General features: G+C 36.5%; 1 protein-coding gene across 1 annotated transcript in view; it reads left to right on the forward strand.

Moving 5' to 3' along the window:
- The window catches only part of DNAH12 (dynein axonemal heavy chain 12), a gene marked incomplete at its 3' end in the record, with an annotated part of 226,000 nt that overhangs the window by 187,442 nt on the left and 13,586 nt on the right, over window positions 1-24,972 (forward strand). The window contains exons 59-69 of the mRNA XM_079713687.1: window positions 540-712; window positions 5,411-5,551; window positions 10,642-10,800; window positions 10,994-11,138; window positions 18,060-18,210; window positions 18,419-18,672; window positions 18,885-19,025; window positions 20,565-20,702; window positions 21,991-22,224; window positions 22,506-22,694; window positions 24,489-24,592. Of these exons, the coding sequence (XP_079569813.1) occupies window positions 540-712; window positions 5,411-5,551; window positions 10,642-10,800; window positions 10,994-11,138; window positions 18,060-18,210; window positions 18,419-18,672; window positions 18,885-19,025; window positions 20,565-20,702; window positions 21,991-22,224; window positions 22,506-22,694; window positions 24,489-24,592 (1,829 nt within the window). The remainder of the gene's footprint in view (window positions 1-539; window positions 713-5,410; window positions 5,552-10,641; window positions 10,801-10,993; window positions 11,139-18,059; window positions 18,211-18,418; window positions 18,673-18,884; window positions 19,026-20,564; window positions 20,703-21,990; window positions 22,225-22,505; window positions 22,695-24,488; window positions 24,593-24,972) is intronic.

The following is a 24,972-nucleotide window of genomic DNA, read 5'->3' on the forward strand; positions in this document are numbered from 1 at the left end:
ATTTTTTGGCTGCATCGGGTCTTAGTTGCAGCATGCAGGAGCTTCGCTGAGGCATGTGGGAGCTTTAGTTGCAATGCGTGGGCTCTTCACTGCGGCGCATGGGCATCTCTCTAGTTGTGTCGTACGGGATTTTTTTTCTCGTGCGGGTTTTTTTTTCTCTTGTTGTGGCCCGCAGGCTCCAGAGCACGTGGGCTCTGTAGTTTGCAGCATGCAGGCTGTCTAGGTGAGGCGCGCAGGCTCAGTAGTTGTGGTGCACGGGGTTAGTTGCCCTACGGCATGTGGGACCTTAGTTCCCAGACCAGGGATTGAACCAGTGTCCCCTGCATTGGAAGACAGATTCTTTACCACTGGACCACCAGGGTAGTCCCTCCCTTTCTTTTTTTTATAGATTTTAGCATAGTAAAGCCCTTTGATGTAAACTATGCCTGTATAATTTTGTCATTAAGTTAGGGGATATTTTTAATATAAATTTCATTATATGAAAAATACATAATTAAAACATCTCCTATTTCTTAATCTTGATTTTTCTCTTCTTCTAGATTGCCGAAAAAACAGAACTCAAAATAGCAGAGTCTCGAGAAGGCTATAGACCTATTGCTAAACATGCATCAGTATTATTCTTTAGCATTGCAGACCTGGCTAACATTGATCCCATGTACCAATACTCTCTCATCTGGTTTGTGAACCTTTATATCAACTCTATTCATGACAGGTAAACATTCTCTAGCTTCATTCATGCTCCCTAGGTTGGATTTTCACCATCCTTTCCATTTAAAATATGTAATTTTTTTTCTTACTGTTTATATAATACATATTCACTATAGAACATTACAAAATATGGGAAAAGTGAAGGGAGGAAGGAAGAAAGGAGGGAAGGAAGAGGAAGAGGGAAGGAAAGAAGGATGGGAGGAAGGGAGGAAGGAAGGAAAGAAAGAAGGAAAAAGCAAGCAAGCAGGCCTCATTTCTATTTTAAGTTTTGTTTCGCTTCTACTCAAGATTTAGGCATAGAGGGATTAGCTTTAGGTCTTTTTGCCCCTCTCTTTTAAATATTTTGATAAAGCACATGACCTACCTTTGCTAGCAACTCCAATATATCTTTCTTCCAGCCTTGAGGTCTCTAACAAATTTCAGCCCCACATTTCTAATCATTTGCTAGATAATTTCACTTTAACCAATTACTGAATGTACACAGATTTTGGAGTTAGACTGGAGTAAGGGATTAAATTTCAGTTCTGCCACATAATAGCTGCATGAATACAGGCAAGTCAGCTAACTTTTCTGTAATTGCCTCAATTTTTCTTATCTATAAAATAGGGATAATAATAATACCTACCTTTAAGAGTTGTTATGAGAATTAAAAAGAATATTTATAGAGTATTTTTTAACAATATCTGGTATTTAGTAACTTGTTAAGTAGAATAAAAATATGATTTGAGCCTAGCATATGTGTTCTACATGGGCTCTTGGTAGAACACTTTCCTGAGTGATTGAAATCCCTAAGCTTTCCCAGTTGGGATTTGGAATTTGAATTAACATACCCTACATGATGTAGGATGTTCAAGTTGAAGAACTGACATAAATGTCAATAACAAGTGTCGAGGATGTGAAGTCATCAGAACCCTCATACACTGCTGGTGGGATTGTAAAATAATGCATCCACTTTGGAAACATTTTTAGAAGTTCCTCAAAATATTAAACATAGATTTGCCATATGATCCAGTATTTCCAGCAAATCTAGCAATTCTTGGGTATATACTAAAGAGAATTGGATGCATGTATTCACACAGAAACTTACAGTCTTTTTGTTTTTATATGCAAAAAACTATATTCAAAAGTTACTTGGGTTAGTTTTTCCTCCTTTAGTATGGTGATGTTTGTTATTCGTGTGAAATACAGTTAGGGTAATTTGTTTATTTTTATATTTCATTTTAGAGTTTCCCCCTTTTCCTTGTTGATTTTCATTATATTATATTTTTGAGTACGTAAGCCATCAATATGACTCCAAAAGTAAATCCCATACAGAAGGTCTGCTCAGAGAAGTGTCACTACCCCCTCCCCTTCCATCCCATTCCCATGGATCCAAGTATTACTTTTTAAAAATTAAACTTTTAATTTTGAGATAATTGTAGATTCACATGCAATTATAAGAAAAAATGCAGCGATCCCATGTACTCTTTATGCAGTTTCCTCAATGGTGACATCTTGAGAAACTGTAGTACAATATCACAACCAGAATATTGATGTTGACACAGTCAAGATACAGAGTACTTTCATCACCACAAGGATACCCATGTTGCCCTTTTATAGCCATACTCACCTTCCTCCCATTCTCATGCTGACCGTAACCCTTGGCAACCACTAATCTGTTCTCATTTCTATAATTTTGTCACTTCAAGAATGTTATATAAATGGAATCATACACTATGTAACTTTTGGGAATTGGCTTTTTTTCACCCAGTATAATTCTCTGGGGATTCATTTAGGTTGTTTACTCCTTTTTATTGCTGAGAGGTATTTAATGATATTGATGTACTACAGTTTGTTTAATCATTCACTTGTTACAGGACATCTGGGTTATTTCCAGGTTTTGGCTTTTACAAATAAGATTGCTACAAAATGCATGGACAGGTTTTTGTGTGAACACAAGTTTTCATTTCTCCAAGATAACTGCCCAGGAGTGCAGTTGCTGGGTCATGTGGTAGTTGCTTGTTTATTTTTTTTAAGTAACTGCTAAACTTTCCTAGAATGGGTGTATTGTCTTAGATTCCCATAAATATTACTGAAAAAATTGAACTAAAAAGATGAAAGCAACGTATTCTTATTGCAGAAGTTTTAAGCATGTAAGAGTATAAAGAAGAAAATAATTATTAGTCATAACCCATCCAGAAGTAATCACTTTTGTCCATATGTTTTCTTACTTTTCATTTTTTTTTTAACATATGGATCTTGATCTAGATTTTATGCTTCTTTGAGGCAGGTAAATGTTTCATAATTCTTTATCTCTTACAGTTCCCTCCCCAGCTTAGATTCTCACACTAATAGATATTCAGTAGGTGCTTTTTAATTAACTGATTGTTTTCAGTCATTTGGGATTACAATAAGAAATTTAGAATTTTGAAAATAGAGAGATGGTGTAAACCATATTTCATTTTCTCATAGAATTATACCCCATTTTTAACATATAGCTTCATACGAAGTTGCACACACAAAAAACTGTACAGGGAGGTCCCATGTACCCTTTACCCAGTTTCTCCAGTTCTTACATCTTTTTTTTTTCAGTTGAAGTGTAGATAATATACAATATTATGTTAGTCTCAGGTGTACAACATAGTGAGTCAACATTTAAATACATTAAGAAATGATCACGACAATAAGTCTAGTAACCATCTGTCACCATACAAAAGTATTACAATATTATTGACTATATTCCTTATGCTATGTTGCATCCCATGTCTGATTTATTTTCTGACTGGAAATTTGTACCTCTTAATCCCCTTCACCTATATGGCCCCCACCCCATCCCCTCTGGCAACCACCAGTTTGCTCTCTGTATCTATAAATCTGTTTCTGTGTTGTTTTGTTTGTTCATTTGCTTTGTTTTTAGATTCTACATATAAGTGAGATCATACGATATTTTTCTCTATCTGACTTATTTCACTTAGCATATACACTCTAGTTCCTTCTATGTTGTTGCAAATGGCAAATTTTCTTTTTTTATGGCTAAGTATATATTGTGTATATATACCACATCTTCTTTATTCAGTCATCTATTGATGGACACTTAAATTCCAATCAAAAAATGGGCAGAAGACCTAAATAGACATTTCTCCAAAGAAGACACACAGATGGCCAAAAGGCACATGAAAAGATGCTCAGCATCGCTAATTATTAGAGAAATGCAAATCAAAACTACAATGAGGTATCATCTCACACCAGTCAGAATGGCCATCATCAAAAAGTCTACAAATAATAAATGCTAGAGAGGGTGTGGAGAAAAGGAGATCCTTCCTACACTGTTGGTGGGAATGTAAATGGGTGCAGCCATTATGGAGACCAGTATGGAGGTTCCTTAAAAAACTTAAAATAGAACTACCATATGATCCTGCAATCCCACTCCTGGGCATATATCCAGATAAAACCATAATTTGAAAAAATCAGCTCAGTGCTTTGTGACCACCTAGAGGGGTGGGATAGGGAGGGTGGGAGGGAGACACAAGAGGGAGGAGATATGGGGATATATGTATATGTATAGCTGATTCACTTTGTTATAAAGCAGAAACTAACACACCATTGTAAAGCAATTATACTCCAATAAAGATGTTTAAAAAATCAATCAATATGATATACTACATTAATAAAAAGAAGAGAGAAAAAAAAGATGTGGTATATATGTACAGTGGAATATTACTCAACTGTAAAAAAAGAATGAAATAATGCCATTTGCAGCAACATGGATGGACCTAGAGATTCTCATACTAAGTGAAGTATTCCAGACTGAGAAAGACAAATATGACATCGCTTGTATGTGGAATCTAAAAGAAAAAGACATGAATGAACTTATTTCCAAAACAGAAAGAGACAGACACAGAAGACAAATTTATGGTTACCAAAGGGGAAAACAGGAGTCGGGGGAGGGATACATTAGGAGACTGGGATTAACATATACACACTACTATGTATAAAATAGATAACCAACAAGGACATACTATACAACACAGGGAACTATACTCAATATTATGTAATAACCTATAAGGGAAAAGAATCTGAAAAATAATATATAGATTTATATGTATATATATAAATGTATAACTGAATCGCTGTGCTGTACACCTGAAATGTACACAATATTGTAAATCAACTATACTTCAATTAAAAAAATAATAATGCTGCAGTGAACATAGGGTGCATATATCTTTTTGAATTAGTGTTTTTGGAGTTTTGTGGGGCGTAAATACCCAGAAGTGGCATTGCTGGATTGTATGGTAGTTCTATTTTTATTTTTTTGAGAAACTCCCATACTGTTTTTCATAGTGGGACTATGTACCAATTTACATTCCCACCAATAGTGCATGAGGGTTCCCTTCCAATGATAATATCTTATATAACTATAGTACAGTATCACAACCAGGAAGTTCACACTGGTACAATCCAGAGAGCTTACTCAGATGTCACCATTTTTATTGGGCTGGCCAAAAAGTTCGTTCGGGGTTTTTCCTGAATGAACTTTTTGGTGAACCCAATATATGCACACGTGTGTGTGTGTGTGTGTGTGTGTGTGTGTGTAGTTTCATATTTTTAACAGTGGTTATTTTGATAAAATAAAAACAACTTGTATGTTAATTCATATGTTACTTATTTTTTCTTAGTTTTACTTGACTCAATATATTTTCCTTTTTTTTTAACCTTTCAGTAACAAATCCAAAATTTTGGAAAAGCGCCTACGATATTTAAATGACCACTTCACATACAACTTATATTGTAATATATGCCGATCACTGTTTGAGAAGGACAAGCTATTGTTTTCTTTTTTATTATGTGCCAATCTTCTTTTGTAAGTTACTTGCTTTTTCTTTATTTTAAAAACTTGCCTGGGACGTCCCTGATGGCGCAGTGGTTGAGAGTCCGCCTGCCGATGCAGGGGACACGGGTTCGTGCCCCGGTATGGGAGGGTCCCACATGCCGCGGAGCGGCTGGGCCCGAGAGCCATGGCTGCTGAGTCTGTGTGTCCGAAGCCTGTGCTCCGCAACGGGAGAGGCCACAACAGTGAGAGGCCCGCGTACCTCAAAAAAAAAAAAAAAAAAAAACTTGCCTGGAAAACCTAATCAATGGCTTCTCACAGGATATCATGTTTTAGCTCTGCATAATTCATGATTTTACTTGTACATTTCTCTATAGTAGTATTAGTGTTTTGATGTTTGATTTTTAAAATTTGGATCATACAGAAAAGCTCACAAAATGTTTAGGTACAGTTTGGTAAATTCATACAAAGCAAAAATCTGCATAACTACCACTCAGATCAAGAAATAGAGTTTTCAGGGAATTCCCTGGCAGTCCAGCGCTTAGGACTCGGTGCTTTCACTGCCGGCCTGGTCAGGGAACTAAGATCCTGCAAGCCGTGTGGCGTGCCCCCCCCACCAAAGAAAAGAAAGAAATAGAATTTTTAGATTGGTTTCTTTCACTTAATAATACGCATTTAAGATTCTTCTATGTCTTTTCATGGCTTGATTGTTCATTTCTTTTTAGCACTGAGTAATATTTCATTGTCTGGATGTACTGTAGTTTATCTATTCACCTACTGGAGGACATCTTGGTTGCTTGCAAGTTTTGAAAAGTATGAATAAAACTGCAGGTTTTTGTGTGCACATACGTTTTTAACTTATTTGGTTAAATACTAAGAAGTGTGATTGCTGGATCATGGCTAAGAGTATGTTTAGTTTTATAAGAAACTGTCTTCCAAGAGATTCCATGCAGCACCTCAGCATTTTTAGGAATCTTGGCTTGTGGTCCTTGGTGTCCTGAATGTTGAAACTGACCCACACTCTGGAAAAAGCAAAAACTCAGGGGCCAGAACATATTGGTCAGGGGAAGGTGCTGAAGGAGCACCTTTATTTTCTCACTCATGGGACCATTAAAATATTAAAAGATTTTCCTTCTTGACTAATATTTTCTCTGTGAAAATTACTTTGAAAATGGGTCCTAAGTGAAAGTCTAAACCCATTCTGCATCACAGATCCCAGAAGAGGCTCAACAAGCATATAGTTTACATTCCTTAATCCATTGTATTCTACCAGCAATGAATGAGAGTTCCTGTTGCTTCACAACCTTGCCAGCATTTGGTCTTGTCAGTGTTCTGGATTTCACCATTCTAATAGATGCGTAGTGTAATCTTGTTTTAATTTGCAATCACTAATGATATATAATATTGAAAATATTTTCATTTGCTTATTTGGTATCTTTATATCTTTTTTGGTGAGGCATCTGTTAGGTCTTTTGTCCATTTATTAATCAGTTTGGTTGTTCATCATTTGTTGTTGAGTTGGATGACAGTCCTTTATCAGATACATCTTTGGGAAATATTTTCTCCTAGTGTGTAGCTTGCCTTCTTATTCTCTGTCTTTTGCAGAGCAAATGTTTTAAATTTTAATGAAGTCCACCTTATCAATTCTTTTTTTCATGGATCATGCCTTTGGTGTTGTATCTAAAAAGTTATTGCCATACCTAAAGCCTCCTAGATTTTTTCCTATGTTATCTTCTAGGAATTTTATAGTTTTTCATTTTACATTTAGGTCTACAATTCATTTCGAGTAAATTTTTGTGAAGTGTGTGTGTGTGTGTTTATATAAATTTGTTTATGTTTTTCTTATTTTCCTTTCTTACACAAAGGGAATATACTGTAAGTGTTCTTTTGCACCTTTTTCTATTAAAAAAATGGAAGTCACTCAATAGAGATATCCTCTTTTTTTCAGCTTTATTAGGTATAATTGCCACATTATGCAATTCCCCAATTGTAAGAATACAGTTAGATGATTTTTAGTACATTTATATAATTGTGCAGCCATCACCAAAATCCAGTTTTAGAACACTTCCATCATCCCCAGAAGTTTCCTTTTGCCAGTTTAGTCAATTCCTGCTCTTACTTCCAGCCCCAGGTAATACTGATCTGCTTTCTGTCTCTATAGTTATTCCTGTTCCAGAAATTTTATGAATGAGACATTAGATGGCCCAGAATATGATCCATCTTTGTAAATGTTCTATGTGCTCTTGGAAAGAATGTGTATTTTGCTGTTCTTGGGTGGAATGTTCTAAAATGTCAAGGAGGTCAAGATGGTCCATATATCATCTATGTCTTTATTGGTTTTCTATCTACTTGTTCAGTTATAGAGAGAGAGTTGGAATCTCTAACTATAGAGACTTCTCCTTGCAGTTCTATCAATATTACTTTGTGTTTTGATGCTCTGTTATTAGATGTATAAATGTTTAGGACTGTTACGTCCTCTTAATAAATTAACTTGACTTTTTAAAATCCCTGGTAATATTTATTGCTCTGAAATCTACTTTGTATGATATTATTGTAGCCCCTCCAGCTTTCTTTTGAATAGTGTTAGCATGGTATATATTTTTCCATACTTTTACTTTTAACCTATTTGTTTTATATTTAAACTGTGTCTATAGACAGCATGTAATTAGGTCTTACTTGTTTTATCCAATCTGATAATCACTACCTTTAATGAAATTGTTTAGACTATTTACATTTAATGAGATAATAGAGTTATGTTTAAATCTGCCATCTTATGATTTATTTTGTTTTGCCCATCTGTTCTTTGTTGCATGTTTCCTCATTTTCTATTTTTCTTTTTTCTTTTTTGGGGGGGGAACTTAGTGTCTGTTTTATTTATTTTTTTAACCTGTGGGTTTTATTTTTATTTATTTATTTATTTATTTACATAACAGGTTCTCATTAGTTATCTGTGTTATATATATTAATGTATACATGTCAATCCCAATCTCCCAATTTATCCCACCCCCCTTCCCCCCTTGGTGTCCATACATTTGTCCTCTACACCTGTGTGTCTATTTCTGCCTTGCAAACTGGTTCATCTGTACCATTTTTCTAGATTCTACATATATATGTTAATATATGATATTTCTTTTTCTCTTTCTGACTTACTTCACTCTGTATGACAGTCTCTAGGCTCATCCATGTCTCTATAAATCTATTTTTCTTTAAATTGAGTATTTTTATGATTCCATTTTATCTCCTTTGTTGGTTTATTAGCTATAATTTTATGTTTTATTATTTTAGTGATTTGTTTAGGGTTATAGTATACCTTTGAACTTATTATAGTCTATCTTCAGGTAAAATTATACTACTTCATATATATATAGGAACTGAAAACAATATACTTTTATCTTTCCCCTCATAGCTTTTGTTTTATTGTCATACCTTTTACTTGTATATATGTTATAAAGCCCACAGCACATTGTTATTTTGCTAGAGTCAATTACTTTTAAAAGAGACATAAGTAACAGAAAAATGTCTTTTATGTTTATTTACTAGTTACCATTTCTGATGCTCTTTATTCTTTTTTGTTGGTTCAAATTTCCATCTACCTGAAATTTCCTTGAACATTTCTTATAGTGTAGGTCTACTGGTAATGCATACTTTCAATTTCTGTAAATCTGAGAAAAAGTCAGTGAATTTTTCTTTCAGATTTTAATTTTTTATCTCTACAAGTTTCATTTGGTTATTTTTTATTTTGCCCACTTCTCTCTTCATTATGTTCATGTTTCGCTTTCACTCCTTCAGCATGTTTATAATAGCTCTTTTAACATTCTTATCTGCTTGTTATATCATCTCTATCACTTCTACATCGTATCTATGTACTGACTTTTCTCCTGGTTATGGATGTTGTGAATTTTACATTGGTAAGTGCTGGGTCTTTTTTTTTTTTTAACATCTTTATTGGAGTATAATTGCTTTACAATGGTGTGTTAGTTTCTGCTTTATAACAAAGTGAATCAGTTATACATATACATATGTTCCCATATCTCTTCCCTCTTGCGTCTCCCTCCCTCCCACCCTCCCTATCCCACCCCTCTAGGTGGTCACAAACCACCTAGCTGATCTCCCTGTGTTATATGGCTACTTCCCACTAGCTATCTATTTTACATTTGATAGTGTATATATGTCCATGCCACTCTCTCACTTTGTCACAGCTTACCCTTCCCTCTCCCCATATCCTCAAGTCCATTCTCTAGTAGGTCTGTGTCTTTATTCCTGTCTTACCCCTAGGTTCTTCATGACCTTTTTTTTTTTTTCTTAGATTCCATATATATGTGTTAGCATACAGTATTTGTTTTTCTCTCTTTTTTTTTTATTCCTTTAAAGAGCACTAGACTTTACTTTTGCAGGTACTTAAATTATACTGAATTCGTTTGACCTCTTCAAGTCTTATTTTTAAGATTTCTTATGACAGTTTTAGAGTAGACTTTATTCTACAGCTAGGTTAGCTTCACTACTAAAGTATCTCCAGTGTCACCACTGAATTCCTCTGGTGTTCAATAAAGATTCAACTCTAGTTGGCAATAACTCATATATTCAGTCCTGTGTGAGCTCTGGTAGCTACTTAGTTTGCAGCTCCCCAGATATTCTTTGCCTGGCCTCCTGGGGTTTTACCCTACTCATACATAACTCAGCATTTAGCAATAGAATCAAAAGGATTTGTATGCAGATTTCTGGAGCTCCTTGTCCATGTATCTCCCTCCCTTCTGGTACTCTGCCCACAAATTCCAGCCACCTTAGCCTTCCTTAACTCTGATCTCTGTCTCTTCAACTCAGCAGTACTCCTAGATTCTGATTTGATTACCCTCATGCTTTGTAGTCTGAAAAGTGCCTCCTGGCGGTTAGCTGAGGCAATCATGGGGATCACCTTGTCTCCCTTATTTTCATGGACCACAGTCCTGCACTAGCTATTATAATTTCTAAAAACAATTGTTTCTTTTATTTTTTTCCAGTTTCTAGTTGTTTATAGCAGTAGGGTAGGTCAGTTCTGATTGTTTTATCCAGGCTATATAAGCAGAAATTGACTTCATTCAATTTTAAAACAACAATTTACAGCAGTCCTTATTTTGGGAACACAGGGCAAAGAAAGAGATTGAATACCAGGAACTGATGTTTCTTTTAACTGGAGGTGTAAGTCTTAAGGGTTCTGAGAAAAATCCTGATCCAACTTGGCTACAGGATAAAAGCTGGGAGGAAATCTGTCGTGCAAGTGAATTTCCTGCATTCAAAGGACTCAGGTAATTGTTTAAACACAATGACTTAGCATTGAATAGTGATGGGTAAATTTGTAATCTAGTGATTTTTAAATTTAATCTAGTGATTTTTAAAAAATAGTTCTATAGCTATCTTGATTCATCTCCTCATTCAACAATCTCTTTTTAAAATTTTTTCCCAATGAAAGGATAATCATTAAGCTTTTCTTTCCATTAGGAATCATTTTTGTGACAATATAGCTGAATGGCGGGAGATCTACAATAGTAAAGAGCCACACAATGCTAAGTTTCCAGCACCAATGGATACGAGGCTAAATGAACTACAGAAAATCATAATTCTTCGGTGCTTAAGACCTGATAAGGTAAAAGACAAATGTGTTCTATTTGGAACCCAGATAATTTGCCATTTATGAAATACTAGGTTTAAAGTTATTGTTATTTGGTACTTTAACCTTTATTTCAGATGCTCACATGGGTTCATTGAGTTCCTTGGATAAGTAGGTTTATAGTTTTCCTCAACTTGAGAAAAACTTTGGCCATTATTTCTTCAAATATTTTTTCCCATGATTCCAATTAAGTATACATTAGACTGCTTGATATTATACCATAGCTGACTGATACTCTGTTAATTATTTTAAAATCCTTTGTATCACTGTACTTCAGTTTGGACAGTTTCTATTGCTATCTTTAAATTTGGTGATTGCTTCTTTTGTAGTGTCTAATCCGCTATTAATTCCATCCAATTAATTTTTGTTTCAGCAACTGTATATTTCATTTACAGAATGTTCATTTTGTTCTTTTTTATATATTCTATTTCTCTTTTCATTCTGTTTATATTTTTCTTTAAATACTTGAAAACAGTTATAATAACAGTTTTTAAATCCTTGACTGCTAATTCCATCATTTCTGGATCTGTTTCTATTGACTGATTTTACTCTTGGTTATAGATTATATTTTCCCACATCCTGGCATGCCCAGTAATGTTTGATTGGATGCTGGACATTGTTTATGATTTTGATTTGTCATCTTCCTTTAAAGATTGTTGACTTTTGTTCTGCTAGTTCAGGGTTAGCAAACAACACCTCTGGGCCAAATCTAGCCAGTGACCTATTTTTGTCCAGCCCATGAACTGTAAATGATTTTTGCATTTTAAAGCATTGTTTTAAAGAAAAATAATAGGGCTTCCCTGGTGGCACAGTGGTTAAGAGTCTGCCTGCCAGTGCAGGGGACACTTGGTCTGGGAAGATCCCACATGCCGCAGAGCAATTAAGTCTGTGCACCACAACTACTGAGCCTGCACTCTAGACCCCACAAGCCACAACTACTGAGCCCTCATGCCACAACTCCTGAAGCCTGCATGCCTAGAGCCCATGCTCTGCAGCAAGAGAAGCCACCACAATGAGAAGCCCACGTGCAGCAACGAAGATCCAACGCAGCCAAAAATAAATTAAATTAAATAAGTAAATTAAAAAAAAAAGAAAAAGAATAAACAGCAGAAATTGTATGTGGCCCAAAAAACCTAAAATATTTACTATCTACTTCTCTATAGAAAAGGTTTACCTACCCCTTTGACTATACTGTTAAATTCAGATTGCTCCTTTCAAAGATTGTTTTAAGATTTGTTAGCGCAGGTATAGAATAGCCTTTACTCCATGAATAGTTTAGTTCCATGGCTAAAGTGTGGTCCTTCTAGGGCCTTTACTGAATGTCCCAAGTGATCACCAAGGACTCTCCATTGTGGCTACTGGGAACTTGAATGATTCCCAGCCTTTCATGAACTCTGGTAGCTCCTCATATCCCAAGTTCACAGCTCCCCAGTCACTCTTTGCTTGGCCTATGTATACATACCATGGTGTTCAGCAAAGATACAAGGACAATATTATGCAGATTCCTGAGCTCTTTCTCTGGATACTTCCCTTCAAATTTGAACTCTGTAAATTCCAGCAGCCTGAGCCTCCTTGAGCTCTGATTCCTGTCTTCTCAACTCAGCAACACTGTGTTGTACTACTTTCAGTTGCTCTCCTTGTTCCACAGTCTGGAATGTATCTCCCAGAGGAAAGTCAAGGGAATAATAGGTCTCACCTTGTTTGTTTCTTTTTTATCAGGGATCACTATCCTGTACCACCTATTGTCTGAACAGCCTTATGTCTGAAAATGGCTGTTTCATTAATATTGCCCATTTTTTAGTTCTTTATGGCAAGAAGGTAAATCTGGTCCCTTTCCTCCATATTGACTAGAAGCAGAAGATAGTAGAAAATCTTGAATGTGTCATAATTTTATTAGTTCAAACATGCACAAAAATCTTTCTTTAGGTGAAATAAATAGGCTGATACCAATTTTCATACACTCGAGAAAAGTGTTATAGTGTTATGAAAGGAAAAATTTTAAACAAAAAACTAAAAGCTAACTTATAAATACTACCAAATGTAAAGTAGATAGCTAGTGGGAAGCAGCCGCGTAGCACAGCGAGATCAGCTCGGTGCTTTGTGACCACCTAGAGGGGTGAGATAGGGAGGTGGGGGAGGCAGACGCAAGAGGGAGGAGATATGGGGATATATGTATATGTATAGCTAATTCACTTTGTTATAAAGCAGAAACTAACACACCATTGTAAAGCAATTATACTCCAATAATGATGTTAAAAAAAACCCAAAAAACTAAAAGCTATACTTATATATGTAACTTAAAACTTTGAGTAAGTCACTTCACCTTTCTGAGTTCCAGTTACAACCACATATAAAATGAAGGTATTGAAAGTGATTGCAATGGTCCTGTCTTTTCTGTTTCCTTTTTTTTTTTTTTTTTTTTACATTTTATGTTTTTAGTAAAGTTTCACAAGGAGCATTATCTAATGCTTCATTCAGTCTCTGAGTAGGTTCAAACAGAGGCCTATATAATTGCATGACTTCTAAGTATTTCTCCTTACTCTAACTCCCAAAGACCTTTGTACGTTATTAAAATGTTCCTCATTCTTTCCTACCTGATAGTTGTATGTATGTATATATATATATATATATATATATATATATGTTCCTTTCACTAGAAAATAAGTCCCTTGAAGGCCAAAACGGTGCTTTATTCATTATTTTATCACAAATAGCTTCCCTTGTTCATGGTAAACTTAGGAATGAGTAGCTCTGCATCTGGGAAACCCCTGCCTCTTTGCATTCCACAGAATGGCTCTCTGACGACCAGTGGAGATGTTGTTTCATTACCACGTGTGGGGTTACTGGTTTGTCTGCCATGCTTGGGATCCTGTGCTTAAACACCACACTGACCACACTGGAATACACAATAATTGTCTGTTTATTTGGGAGGGTCTCCCACTGGACTCTGAGCTTCTTGAGGTCAGGACCCGTGTCTTATTTAGTTCAATATCTCCAGGACTTAAAGCAGTACCTGGCAGATAGTTGGACATCTCAATAAATAACTGTGAGTTGAGTTGAATTTAATTGCATTAAACCAAATTCAGTTAAAGTCTGTGTTAGTCAGGATTCTCCAGAGAAACAGAATCAGTAGGATTCTGTTGATTTTAAGGAATTGGCTCACATGATGTGAGAAGCTGGCAAGTCCAAAATCTGCAGGCTGCAGACCCAGGGAAGAGCTGATGTTGCAGCTTGAGTCCAAAGGTGGTCTACTGACAGAATTCCCTCTTCCTCAGTAGAAATCGGTCTTTTTTCTCTTAAGGCCTTCAACTGATTGAATGAGGCCGAATCACATTATGGAGAGTAATCTACTTTACTCAAAGTCTACTGATTTAAATGTTAATCTTATTTTAAAAATACCTTAACAGGTATTTAGATACTGTGCCCTAGCCAAGCTGGCACATAAAATTAATCATCACAAAGCCCATATCCAGGTCTGTTAAAGTCTCCATAATTTCTTCTCTAGAGTATCTTACATGAAGGATTAAAATATATATTTTAATATTATAGAAAAATCTTATAACTTCTTCTCATGTTAAATTACTGGAACAAGATACTTTTTCTCTAGAAAACTATCATACTCGATTGCAGTTACATCATGTCAGGGGGCATTGCCCCTGGCCAGTGCCGTAGGGTAATGCGGAGCAAGGTCTCTGTGTCCTCAGCATCTCCCTTTCCTTAAAAAATGTATACTGAAGATCTCCTGTGCTAGGTAGAAACTCTACATGGTGTTAATGGTAAAAGGATGAAAAGGATTTCATCACTGCTCATGTGTAGTCATTAAAGAAAGAAAAAAAAAGCTGCTATGTCATTGTGAGCTCTTTATTAAAAAAAAACCTTCAGGAGCCTGTCAATACCTGTAGAATAATGACAAAAGTAAAGCTTTGCAGTCTTATTACCTTGGCTAATCAGACCTCTTTTCAGCTTGAAACTTCTATTTGAAACTACAGAATTGCTCACAACTACACAAAATTACCCATATAGAAGCTCCTTGAAACTTCTACTATTCTTCTCCTTGAAACTTCTACTATTTAAAACTACAGAATTGCTCACAACTACAGTAAATTACCCATACAGAAGCCTCTATCCTTCCTCCCCATGTATTCCACAAACCTTCCAGGACCAAAGAAGCCTGTGATGATCACTCCTCTCTCCATCAAATTCCTACACATTCCCTTTAGAAAGTCGTTTGGCATTTAGACGATAATGTCTGATACCTCTTTGTACTGATTTTTCTGCTGCTAATATTGATGAACAGCATTCTTTTATTTTTAATTAATTTTAATATAATTTATAAATAAGTCACATCTTCCTGTGGTTCAAAAGTGATGCACTGTTTTGAATCACATGAATATATGAATACAATGAAAAGTGTTCCTCCAGTCTCCATCTCTCAGCCATTCATCATCCTTCCTCTCAAGCAGTTAATGTTATCTGCTTCTTGTTGTCCTTTTATACACATATAAATGTATATACATATAAATTCTTTTTCCATTTATTTTCAACACAAACTGTAGCATCCACTCTTTTGCATATTGCTTTTTTCTCTACTAATTCATAAATAGTGTTCTCTTTCTTTTTTTTTTTTTTACAATTGCATGGTATTCCATTATATGAGTGTACAATAATTTCTTTAGCCAGTTTCTATTGATGGATCTTTATAATATTTATATATTATTAATTATAAAAATGCTGCAATGAATAACCTTATTCAAAAGTCATTTCTCATATGTGCAACTATATATCAGAATAAATTCCTAGGAACAAAATTGCTGTCAGTGGATTTGCCCTCTGTAATTTTTTTTTTTTTTTTGGCGGTACGCGGGCCTCTCACTGCTGTGGCCTCTCCCGTTGCAGAGCACAGGCTCCAGACGCGCAGGCTCAGCGGCCATGGCTCACAGGCCCAGCCGCTCTGCGGCATGTGGAATCCTCCCGGACCGGGGCATGAACCCGTGTCCCCTGCATCGGCAGGCGGACTCTCAACCACTGCGCCACCAGGGAAGCCCCTGCCCTCTGTAATTTTATGGATACTTTCAAATTGTTCTCCATGAAAGTTATAACAGATTGCTCTTCCTCAGCAGTGTATGAAAATATCTGTTTACCTGTACTTTTGCCCACACAGTATGTTGCCAAACTTTTAAAATTTTTATTTATTTATTTATTTGTTTGTTTGTTTATTTATTTATTTATTTTTGGCTGTGTTGGGTCTTCGTTGCTGCGTGCAGACTTTCTCTAGTTGCGGCGGGCGGGGGCTACTCTTTGTTGCGGTGCGCGGGCTTCTCATTGTGGTGGCTTCTCTTGTTGTGGAGCAGGGGCTCTAGGCATGTGGGCTTCAGTAGTCGTGGCACATGGGCTCAGTAGTTGTGGCTCATGGGCTCTAGAGCACAGGCTCAGTAGTTGTGGTGCGTGGGCTTAGTTGCTCCGCGGCATGTGGGATCTTTCCAGACCAGGGCTCGAACCCGTGTCCCCTCCATTGGCAGGTGGATTCTTAACCACTGCACCACCAGGGAAGCCCTGTTGCCAAACTTTTGGATCTTTGCCAATCTGTGCAGAGGGATTGAGGATTCTGGGGCTGATGAAGGTGGCAGTAACGCACATGAGTTTCATTAGATGTTACTTTGACAGGTTTGTTTGTTGGGGAGGAAGAAATCCCTCATAGCAGGTGTCTGTCCAGAGGCTGGGAGTGAGGGGAGTTCCACAACTCCAAAGGAAAGGTGAAGGCGAGGGAATTCCTAATGGAGAGGGGACTTGTGTGGTGTCTGGGCGACATTATTTATCAGCATGGCGGCTGGGAGCCTCTGTGTCAGAGCTCTGAAGGGCAGCAGTGGCTTGGGGTCTTTATATCCTGGGGCTTATCTTTTTATGGCTAGCAGATGTTGGGTGAAAAGTAGGCAGACTCTAAATGGTTAAAAATCTGCTTATTTGGGCTATGTTTAAAACAGTTGGATATGTAACATTTTGAGTTTGGTGCCAGTGGACCTTTGGACTAACAGGTTTTAGCCTACTGTGAAAAATAAACAATCCAGGGGTAAATACACACAGGCTATCTTTGTCCCGTTTATATAACAAGCTGATCGTGAAAAATGGTATCTAAGTATAATTATAATTTGTATTTTTCTTATTTATAAGTATTAGGGTATAGACAAAGCTGCTGTAACAAAGGGACCTAAAATATAGTAGCTGAAATAAAATAGAAGTTATTTTCTCTATCTCTCCTAACAGCCCAGAGTATTGCTTGAGGGCTGGCAGGGCACCTCTGTTCTTGAGATCATCGAGAGATTCAAGTTCCTTCTCTCATGCGAGAGAAGACTCCTAAAGTGTGGTCCTTGTCAGTGAGATTGAAGCTGGGTCATGAACCCCACATCCGTTGAACAGGAAAAGAGAGTGTTGAAGGCAAACAGTTTCCTTATAAAAAATAGGATCTGGAAGCTCCATATATAATGTCTATTTGTATTTCTCTGGCCAAGACTTAGTCACATGGCCACATCTAGCTGCATGAAAGGTTGGGAAAACTTTGGGTTCTGTTACCAAAAGGAGACACAGAATGGGGACAGTTTGCAGTCTCTGCTATACGAAATGAGGTTGAGCATCTTTTCATATGTTTAAGATCCATTTCTATTTCATTTTCTATAAACTGTTTATCTTCTTTGCCCATTTTCTTTTGGATTATTAGTCTTGTCCCATCAATTTATAGATACCTTTTATATATTAGGAAAATTAACGCTTTGCCTATGATATGCTGCATGCTTTTCTTATCCATTAGACTCATAGTTTACTCTGTCGGTTTTCAGTAATAATCAAAGTTGTTATGTGAAATAAAAGTTACTCTAAAGATAGTATTTTTTCTCTCTTTAACAGATAACTCCAGCCATAACTAACTATGTAACTGACAAACTAGGGAAAAAGTTTGTAGAGCCTCCACCATTTGATTTGGCAAAGAGTTATTCGGATTCAAATTGCACCATTCCCTTAATTTTTGTGTTATCTCCAGGAGCAGATCCCATGGCCAGTAAGTGCATAATGTCAACTTAATAAATTATAAATAAATCATCTTGTTCAATATCTATTTCTTAGATGAGTGTAAATTAGTAAATTTGGTATTTATAAGGAAAGCTAACTAGAATTTTTAACAATTAAATACTTATACACTGAAACATAAGGCATATTTTATAATTTTAGAGTAATCAGTGAAACCATTTTTTTTTGTGCCCTCTTAGGCCTACTGAAATTTGCAAATGATAAAGCTATGTCTGGAAATAAATTTCAAGCTATTTCACTGGGACAGGGACAAGGACCAATTGCAACAAAAATGATTAACGCAGCAATAAAGGAAGGAACTTGGGTTTGCCTACAGAACTGTCACCTCGCTGTCTCCTGGATGCCCATGTTGGAAAAAATATGTGAAGATTTTTCTCCCGAAAGCTGTAACTCGTCCTTTAGGCTTTGGCTCACAAGTTACCCATCTCCAAAAGTATATTTATTTCCTATGGAGTTTAGTACATTTATTTGGTTATGTGTTATTGATACATTGTATGTCTTAAATGCTTAACCTTAAGAGGTTTAAGAGGTTTTAAAAATATTTCTGGAGTCCTCCCTTATACCTATTTTTAATCCACTAGTGTATGTATTTTTAGGACTTGACTTGGTTATCTAGAGTAATGCTCTTTGTTTATTTTGTCTTAGTTCCCAGTAACAATTCTACAGAATGGAGTAAAAATGACTAATGAGCCTCCTACGGGTCTTCGGCTAAATCTCCTCCAATCATATCTCACTCATCCAGTTTCTGATCCTCAGTTTTTCAGTGGATGCGAGGGAAAGGAACTGGTAATATTCAGCCTCTGGAACTTTTAAAATGTGTTTTTATAGTGAAAAAATATGAAAACATAAATATTTTATTTAATATTAAACTTCAGGCATTTCCTAAGAGGATAGAAATTGTACCTATCTTATTTTATTCCCAGTTGTTTGTGTTCTGCTTCCCATGTAGTAGATACTCAAATAAATATTTGTTGAATGAATGAATATTTCTTAGTTTGTACAAAAGTCCAACAGTGCATTTGATTAAGACAGTTAAGACCCAAGAGTAGCAATCTATTTTAACATTATTTATTTATTCTTTCAACAAATATGTTTGTTAGGTATGATATAATGCAGTGAGAGTAAAATAGACACTGCCATCACCAAAAAAATCTGCCTTCATGGAAATTCTAGTAATAATGTTTTGACATATTAATAACACTCTTCAACGTATCCATATATAAAAAAGTTTTGCACATGGTATTGAGGACATTAGGAGTTCCGATAAATAGCACTCCCTTTCTCTGCCCAAATTCTTACCAGTTAAGAAACAGGAAAAAGTACAAATATACGGGAACCAAATTATAACCTTAGTTACTGATATAGACTACGTTGGAAGATGTAGTTTACATCTGTGAACAAGTGGGCTTAGTATTACTGAACCCAGAATTAAGTACATTTATCTACCCAGAGGAAGAGAGGAAAACTTCCTTCCCTGCAGGAAGCTCACTTCTAAGAGAGAAAAGGGAAAAGCTGAGCAAAGCATATTTGCTTGACTTTCCCCAAATTTACCCATCAGATAGGTACTCCTCCCTCCACCAGTGAGTATAAGGATGGAGAAAATCCAGGAGTGTTACATTAATTGAAGTTTCCCTGCATGGAAGGAAACATCAGTACTAAGGGAGATTTTGCACACACCCTTTAAGAGTGGAGTCTCTGTTCTCTATAGCCTACCAGCTCTCCTGAACATAAGCCCTGCTGGCTTTCAAAGCCTGGCCTTCTGGGGGCTTGTCTTCTCAGTGCAGGGCCCTTATGCTGGGGAGCCCAATGTGGGGCTCAGACCATTCACTCCTTGGGGAGGACCTCTATAATTGTGATATTCCTCTCATTTGTGGGTCAGCAAAACTGGGTCCTGACTACAGTATGTCTCTGATCCTCCTACCCATTTTGTGGTTCGCTCTTTATGTCTTTAGTTGTGGAAAATCTTTTCTTCTACCTTCAGTTTGTTCTCATAGATAGTTGCTCTGTAAGTAGTTGTAATTTTGGTGTATCAAGGAAGGAGGTGAGTTCAAGGTCTTCCTATTCTGCCATCTTGGCATGTCTCTCCAGCACTATTGCATTTTAATAAAGTATAATGTTATTGTAGTTTGTCTAGCTTGGAGGTTTTGGATAAGTCATAAGATTAATATTTTTTATAGTAAGCATTATTTCGGATAGTCTTTCTAAATAAAAGTTTGTAGAGATATATGATCATAGAATCTTATAATGAAAGATCATCAGTTCCCCTCATTTTAGTAATGGAAATCTGATCAGAATTTTTTCTTGTTGCATATTTTTATCTTAAAGGCATGGGAGAAGTTGCTCTTTGGAGTTTGTTTTTTTCATGCCCTTGTGCAAGAGAGAAAGAAATTTGGTCCTCTTGGTTGGAATATTCCATATGGATTTAATGAATCAGATTTACGCATCAGTATTCGACAACTACAGGTAAAATTAGAAAGGAACTAACATTGATGGAGGATCACTGTGTACCAGGCACTAGGCAATTCCCTTTGCTTAGAATGACTTATTCAGTTCTCCCAACACCACTAATAGTTGGCTAGATGGTATTAATAATTATAATTTTGGCTTATAAAGCATAATCTCCATCTGCATTTTTCTGCTGCAAATAATGGGAAACCTGATTCAAACTGGCTTAAACCATGATGAAACTTTTTATCTCACATAAAAAAGAGTTGCAGAGGAAGGACAGACTCTGGAGTTGGTTGATTCAACAAAAGTGTTGCCATCAAGGACCCTAGTTCTTTCTTTTTGCAGTGCCCTCCTCAGTGTTGGCTTTATATAGGTCCTCACTATACTCTACTCTTAGCCTCCACTCAGTCAGATCTACAATTTAGCTCTATCAGTCAACAAAAACAGTAGAAAAGGAATTTACTGAAAGAATATTGGGTAGGTCAAAGAATCACCAAGATGGCTGGAGAGCCAAGGCATCCACAGTCATATCCAGAATCATATCATGTCTGGTAACAGCATTCCTTCTACTCTTATTAAATAGTAGACACCACAGCTCATAACTGCCACACAGACACTAGTCTACTGCACACTCTCTGATGTCATCAAAAAAATTCTTTGCTGTTCCTGCTTCTTTGCACCCTAAACCCCAGTTCAGTCTAGGATGGCTACATCTGAGTTTCCAAGCCCAGGTCACAAGCCTAGGCTTTAGCCATAATGGAGGCTGAGAAAGTGAGTGGTTGGCTTTTTCAGTTTCTGTAGACTTACAATGAAACATGAAATGCATGAGATGGTCAGCATCCCCCCACCAAAGAAAAAAGATCAAATGTCCACTATAAATTCCTACTCACTCAGACTTTGAACTAGGCACATTACTTACATGAATTTTAATTCTCACAGCAACCCTGTAAGGTGAGTATTATCCCTATTTTGGAGAAAACCAAAGCTAAGAAGTAAATTTACCCGTTGAGGTGAGATTTGAACTCAGGTCTGTCCAACTCCAATACTTTCCCATTATTTCTGTCATGTTTTACCAAATATATTAATCCAACTAGACAACCACAGAATATTGTATTTTTCTGCTTCTGTGCTGTGATAAGGGCCTTTATGACATGGGGCTTCAAAACAACCATGATGATAATTCTTCCAACCCCACTTCCATGTGTATAGATTGATTGATTGATAGATATTTAAGGCCATCTTAAAATGGAAATGAAGTGAAATACTTTAAGGTTTTTCTCATTTCATTTTTCCTTTGTTTCAGCTATTTATAAATGAATATGATACAATTCCATTTGAAGCTATCTCTTACCTGACTGGAGAGTGTAACTATGGAGGAAGAGTGACAGATGATTGGGACAGACGTCTCCTCTTAACCATGCTGGCTGACTTTTATAACGCACACATAATTGAAAACTCTCATTATAAGTTTTCTCCCAGTGGAAACTATTTTGCACCTCCCAAAGGCACTTATAATGAGTACATTGAATTCATTAAGGTAACTGATGTCACTGAAAATAGGGTTAGATTCAAGTGTGATTTTTCTAAAAAGCAAATAGTGAAGTAGTCCCCCATAATGTATAGGATTGGACAAGTACTATGGTTCGATCAGCTTTCAATATATTTTGTTTCTAGTAGTTACTGAAAACTGGAAAAGTTTGATTCCTCTGTTGTTTGATGTTTAGTTGATTTTTAACCCTTTTTGGTCTGCACATGTCTACCTTATGAATTAACGTATCCAGTGAAAATGTGATGCTTGTTGAATCTATTTTCTGGTAGAAACTTCCCTTTACTCAACACCCTGAGATATTTGGATTACATGAAAATGTTGATATCTCCAAAGATCTTCAACAAACAAAAATCCTCTTCGAGTCCTTGCTCCTCACCCAAGGAGGCTCCAAACAGACAGGATCCTCAGGAAGTGCTGACCAGATTCTACTAGAAATTACCAAAGATATTCTCAACAAGGTAATGTTTAGCTTAAGATATGTTACTTGTAATATAACATAAATCAAAATGGCACTGAAATGTCAATCTGAAAACTCCATTTAGCAGCATTATGACCTTAAGTGAGATACTTTGCCTTTCTGAACATTAGTTTTCAAATCTGTAAAGTGGTGATAATAGTACCAACTGTATAAGGTTCTTGTGAACATTAAGGAGATCATTAAATTAAAGTGCTTTGCATAATGCCTGGCAAATAGTAAGTTCTTAGTAACTACAGTTGTGGATAAGCTACTGAATATATGATTTATTATCATTTCTAAATAAAGATGGTGGGCCTACTTTTTTTAAATGGAGGAAATGGTCTGAACTTGCTGGTTCAAGGAGGGAATGGTTTTTAATCTATACCTTCAGAAGTGAGGAGGCACAGGGAAATAAGAGCAGCACTAAATTAACAGCTACAGCCTTTTTTCCCCCCATGCTACAGCCCAATGTACTTAGCCCTCTTGGTAAAGTGGAATGATAATCCCTTTTCTCATTTTTTTCTGTGTCTTAAATTCAATAAAGAACTACTAAGAGGACTTTATGGTGCTAAGCACAGACCTTCACAACTCCCCTCCAGGATAAATACTATAATTATCCCCATATTTCAGTGTCAGGCACTCTGACAGAGCAGAACCTGACCCCTACCCCGTTTGCCTTGAAAATCCACAGATGGCACCTACTCTACTTTCACAGTTGGTACCCTTGCCTTACACCAGTCCTTAAGTAGAGCCTACTCACCTTAAGCCTGGCTGTGGCCACTGGAGAGGAGAAGGGAGCAACACTGCCTTCTACCCCTGGGTAAAATCAAACTAGCTTCCTCCAACCTCCACCCCTGGACTGCTGCTTCTGCCATTTGCCTCTTCTCACCCTCAGCCCCTTCTTCTTGTGTGGTTTATCTCTTCAGGGCAAGGTTCTTGCCCTCCCAAAATGGTGGCTCTTACAAGATCCCTAGCAGGAAGTTACCTGGAAGTGGCATATAGGACTTAATTGGGGTAGAATGTTTGTGCTGAGCCAAATGTGCCTTGAGTGACACCACCTAATATGACTTAGAATTCTTTTGTACCACCCAAGGACCATTGCCTGGGGACAGTCTGGGCAGCTCAACTTTCTTAGTTTGGGAGTTCCCCCATAGGGAAATTCCTTTGCCCCTTTAAGAGTATGAATTCCATTGTCTTGGGGCTTGATCACGAACCCCAAAGTCCCCTTTATCACTTCTCCTCAAGTGTCTCTGAGATGCCTCTTTGAAATCAGACACTCAATGGCCTTCTCTTTCCCTATGCCCTGGAACCTTGCTACATTTACACATTAATTATTTGATAGTGGTGTAAGCAAATCCATTTTGAGACAGTTGATAATTTATTGGAAATAAATTAAAAAGAGTTATGAAATGGTAAATCAGTTTTATTAATGGAAAATAAAAGTCAATTTACAAAAGAAAATTACACAACTTTTCAGAAATGTATATCTTCTTCATAGCATTCTATCCTGTAGTAAAGAGCATGGGCCTTAGTGTTAGAGATCTATGGATTTAAACAGACCGCTTTTGGACTCTGTACCCTTGGGCATTTACTTAACCTCTCTGTACTTAAATGATAATGATGGCCACCTAATAGTGAATGGTAAGGATTATATTAGATAATGTTTGGAAAGCAGTTAGCATAATACTTGGCACATAGTAATTGCCTAATGTTAGCTATAATTGATATTATAGCCGAATGAAACTAATTATTTATTCTGAGAGTAATATGTGATCTTCAAAATCTATTCTCTTAGCTACCAAATGACTTTGACATTGAATCAGCACTACTCAAGTATCCCGTGAGATATGAAGAGAGCATGAATACTGTTTTAGTACAAGAAATGGAAAGATTTAACAAGTAAGGAGCTCTATACCCAGTTATTCAGAATGCTACCAACCAAAGTTGATAAAAAGATACACTGGTATTGAATTAAAATTTTAAGAAAAAATTATCAAAACTTGCCATTTCATTAGAGTTTTTCTCCTTTTTTAAAGTCGCATAAATCTTCTGCCCCAGAAGGGAAGGTATCTTTTATAATGTAAAAATGGTGATGAAATAGAGATCTGCTTTTACTGGTTAAAAATGTTCATTAATCATAATTTCTCATCCACCTATTGCTCTTCTCCTCAGGAACTGAAGATAGAATGAGCCTTATCTTGGTCTATGTGTAAATACATCTCTTGTCATTTTTCTGCCACTGACACATATACACCCCCCCCCCATTTTCTTCCTGAGTC

Source organism: Hyperoodon ampullatus (assembly GCF_949752795.1).
Source record: "Hyperoodon ampullatus genome assembly, chromosome: 10".
In the NCBI taxonomy this organism is placed as follows: domain Eukaryota; kingdom Metazoa; phylum Chordata; class Mammalia; order Artiodactyla; family Ziphiidae; genus Hyperoodon; species Hyperoodon ampullatus.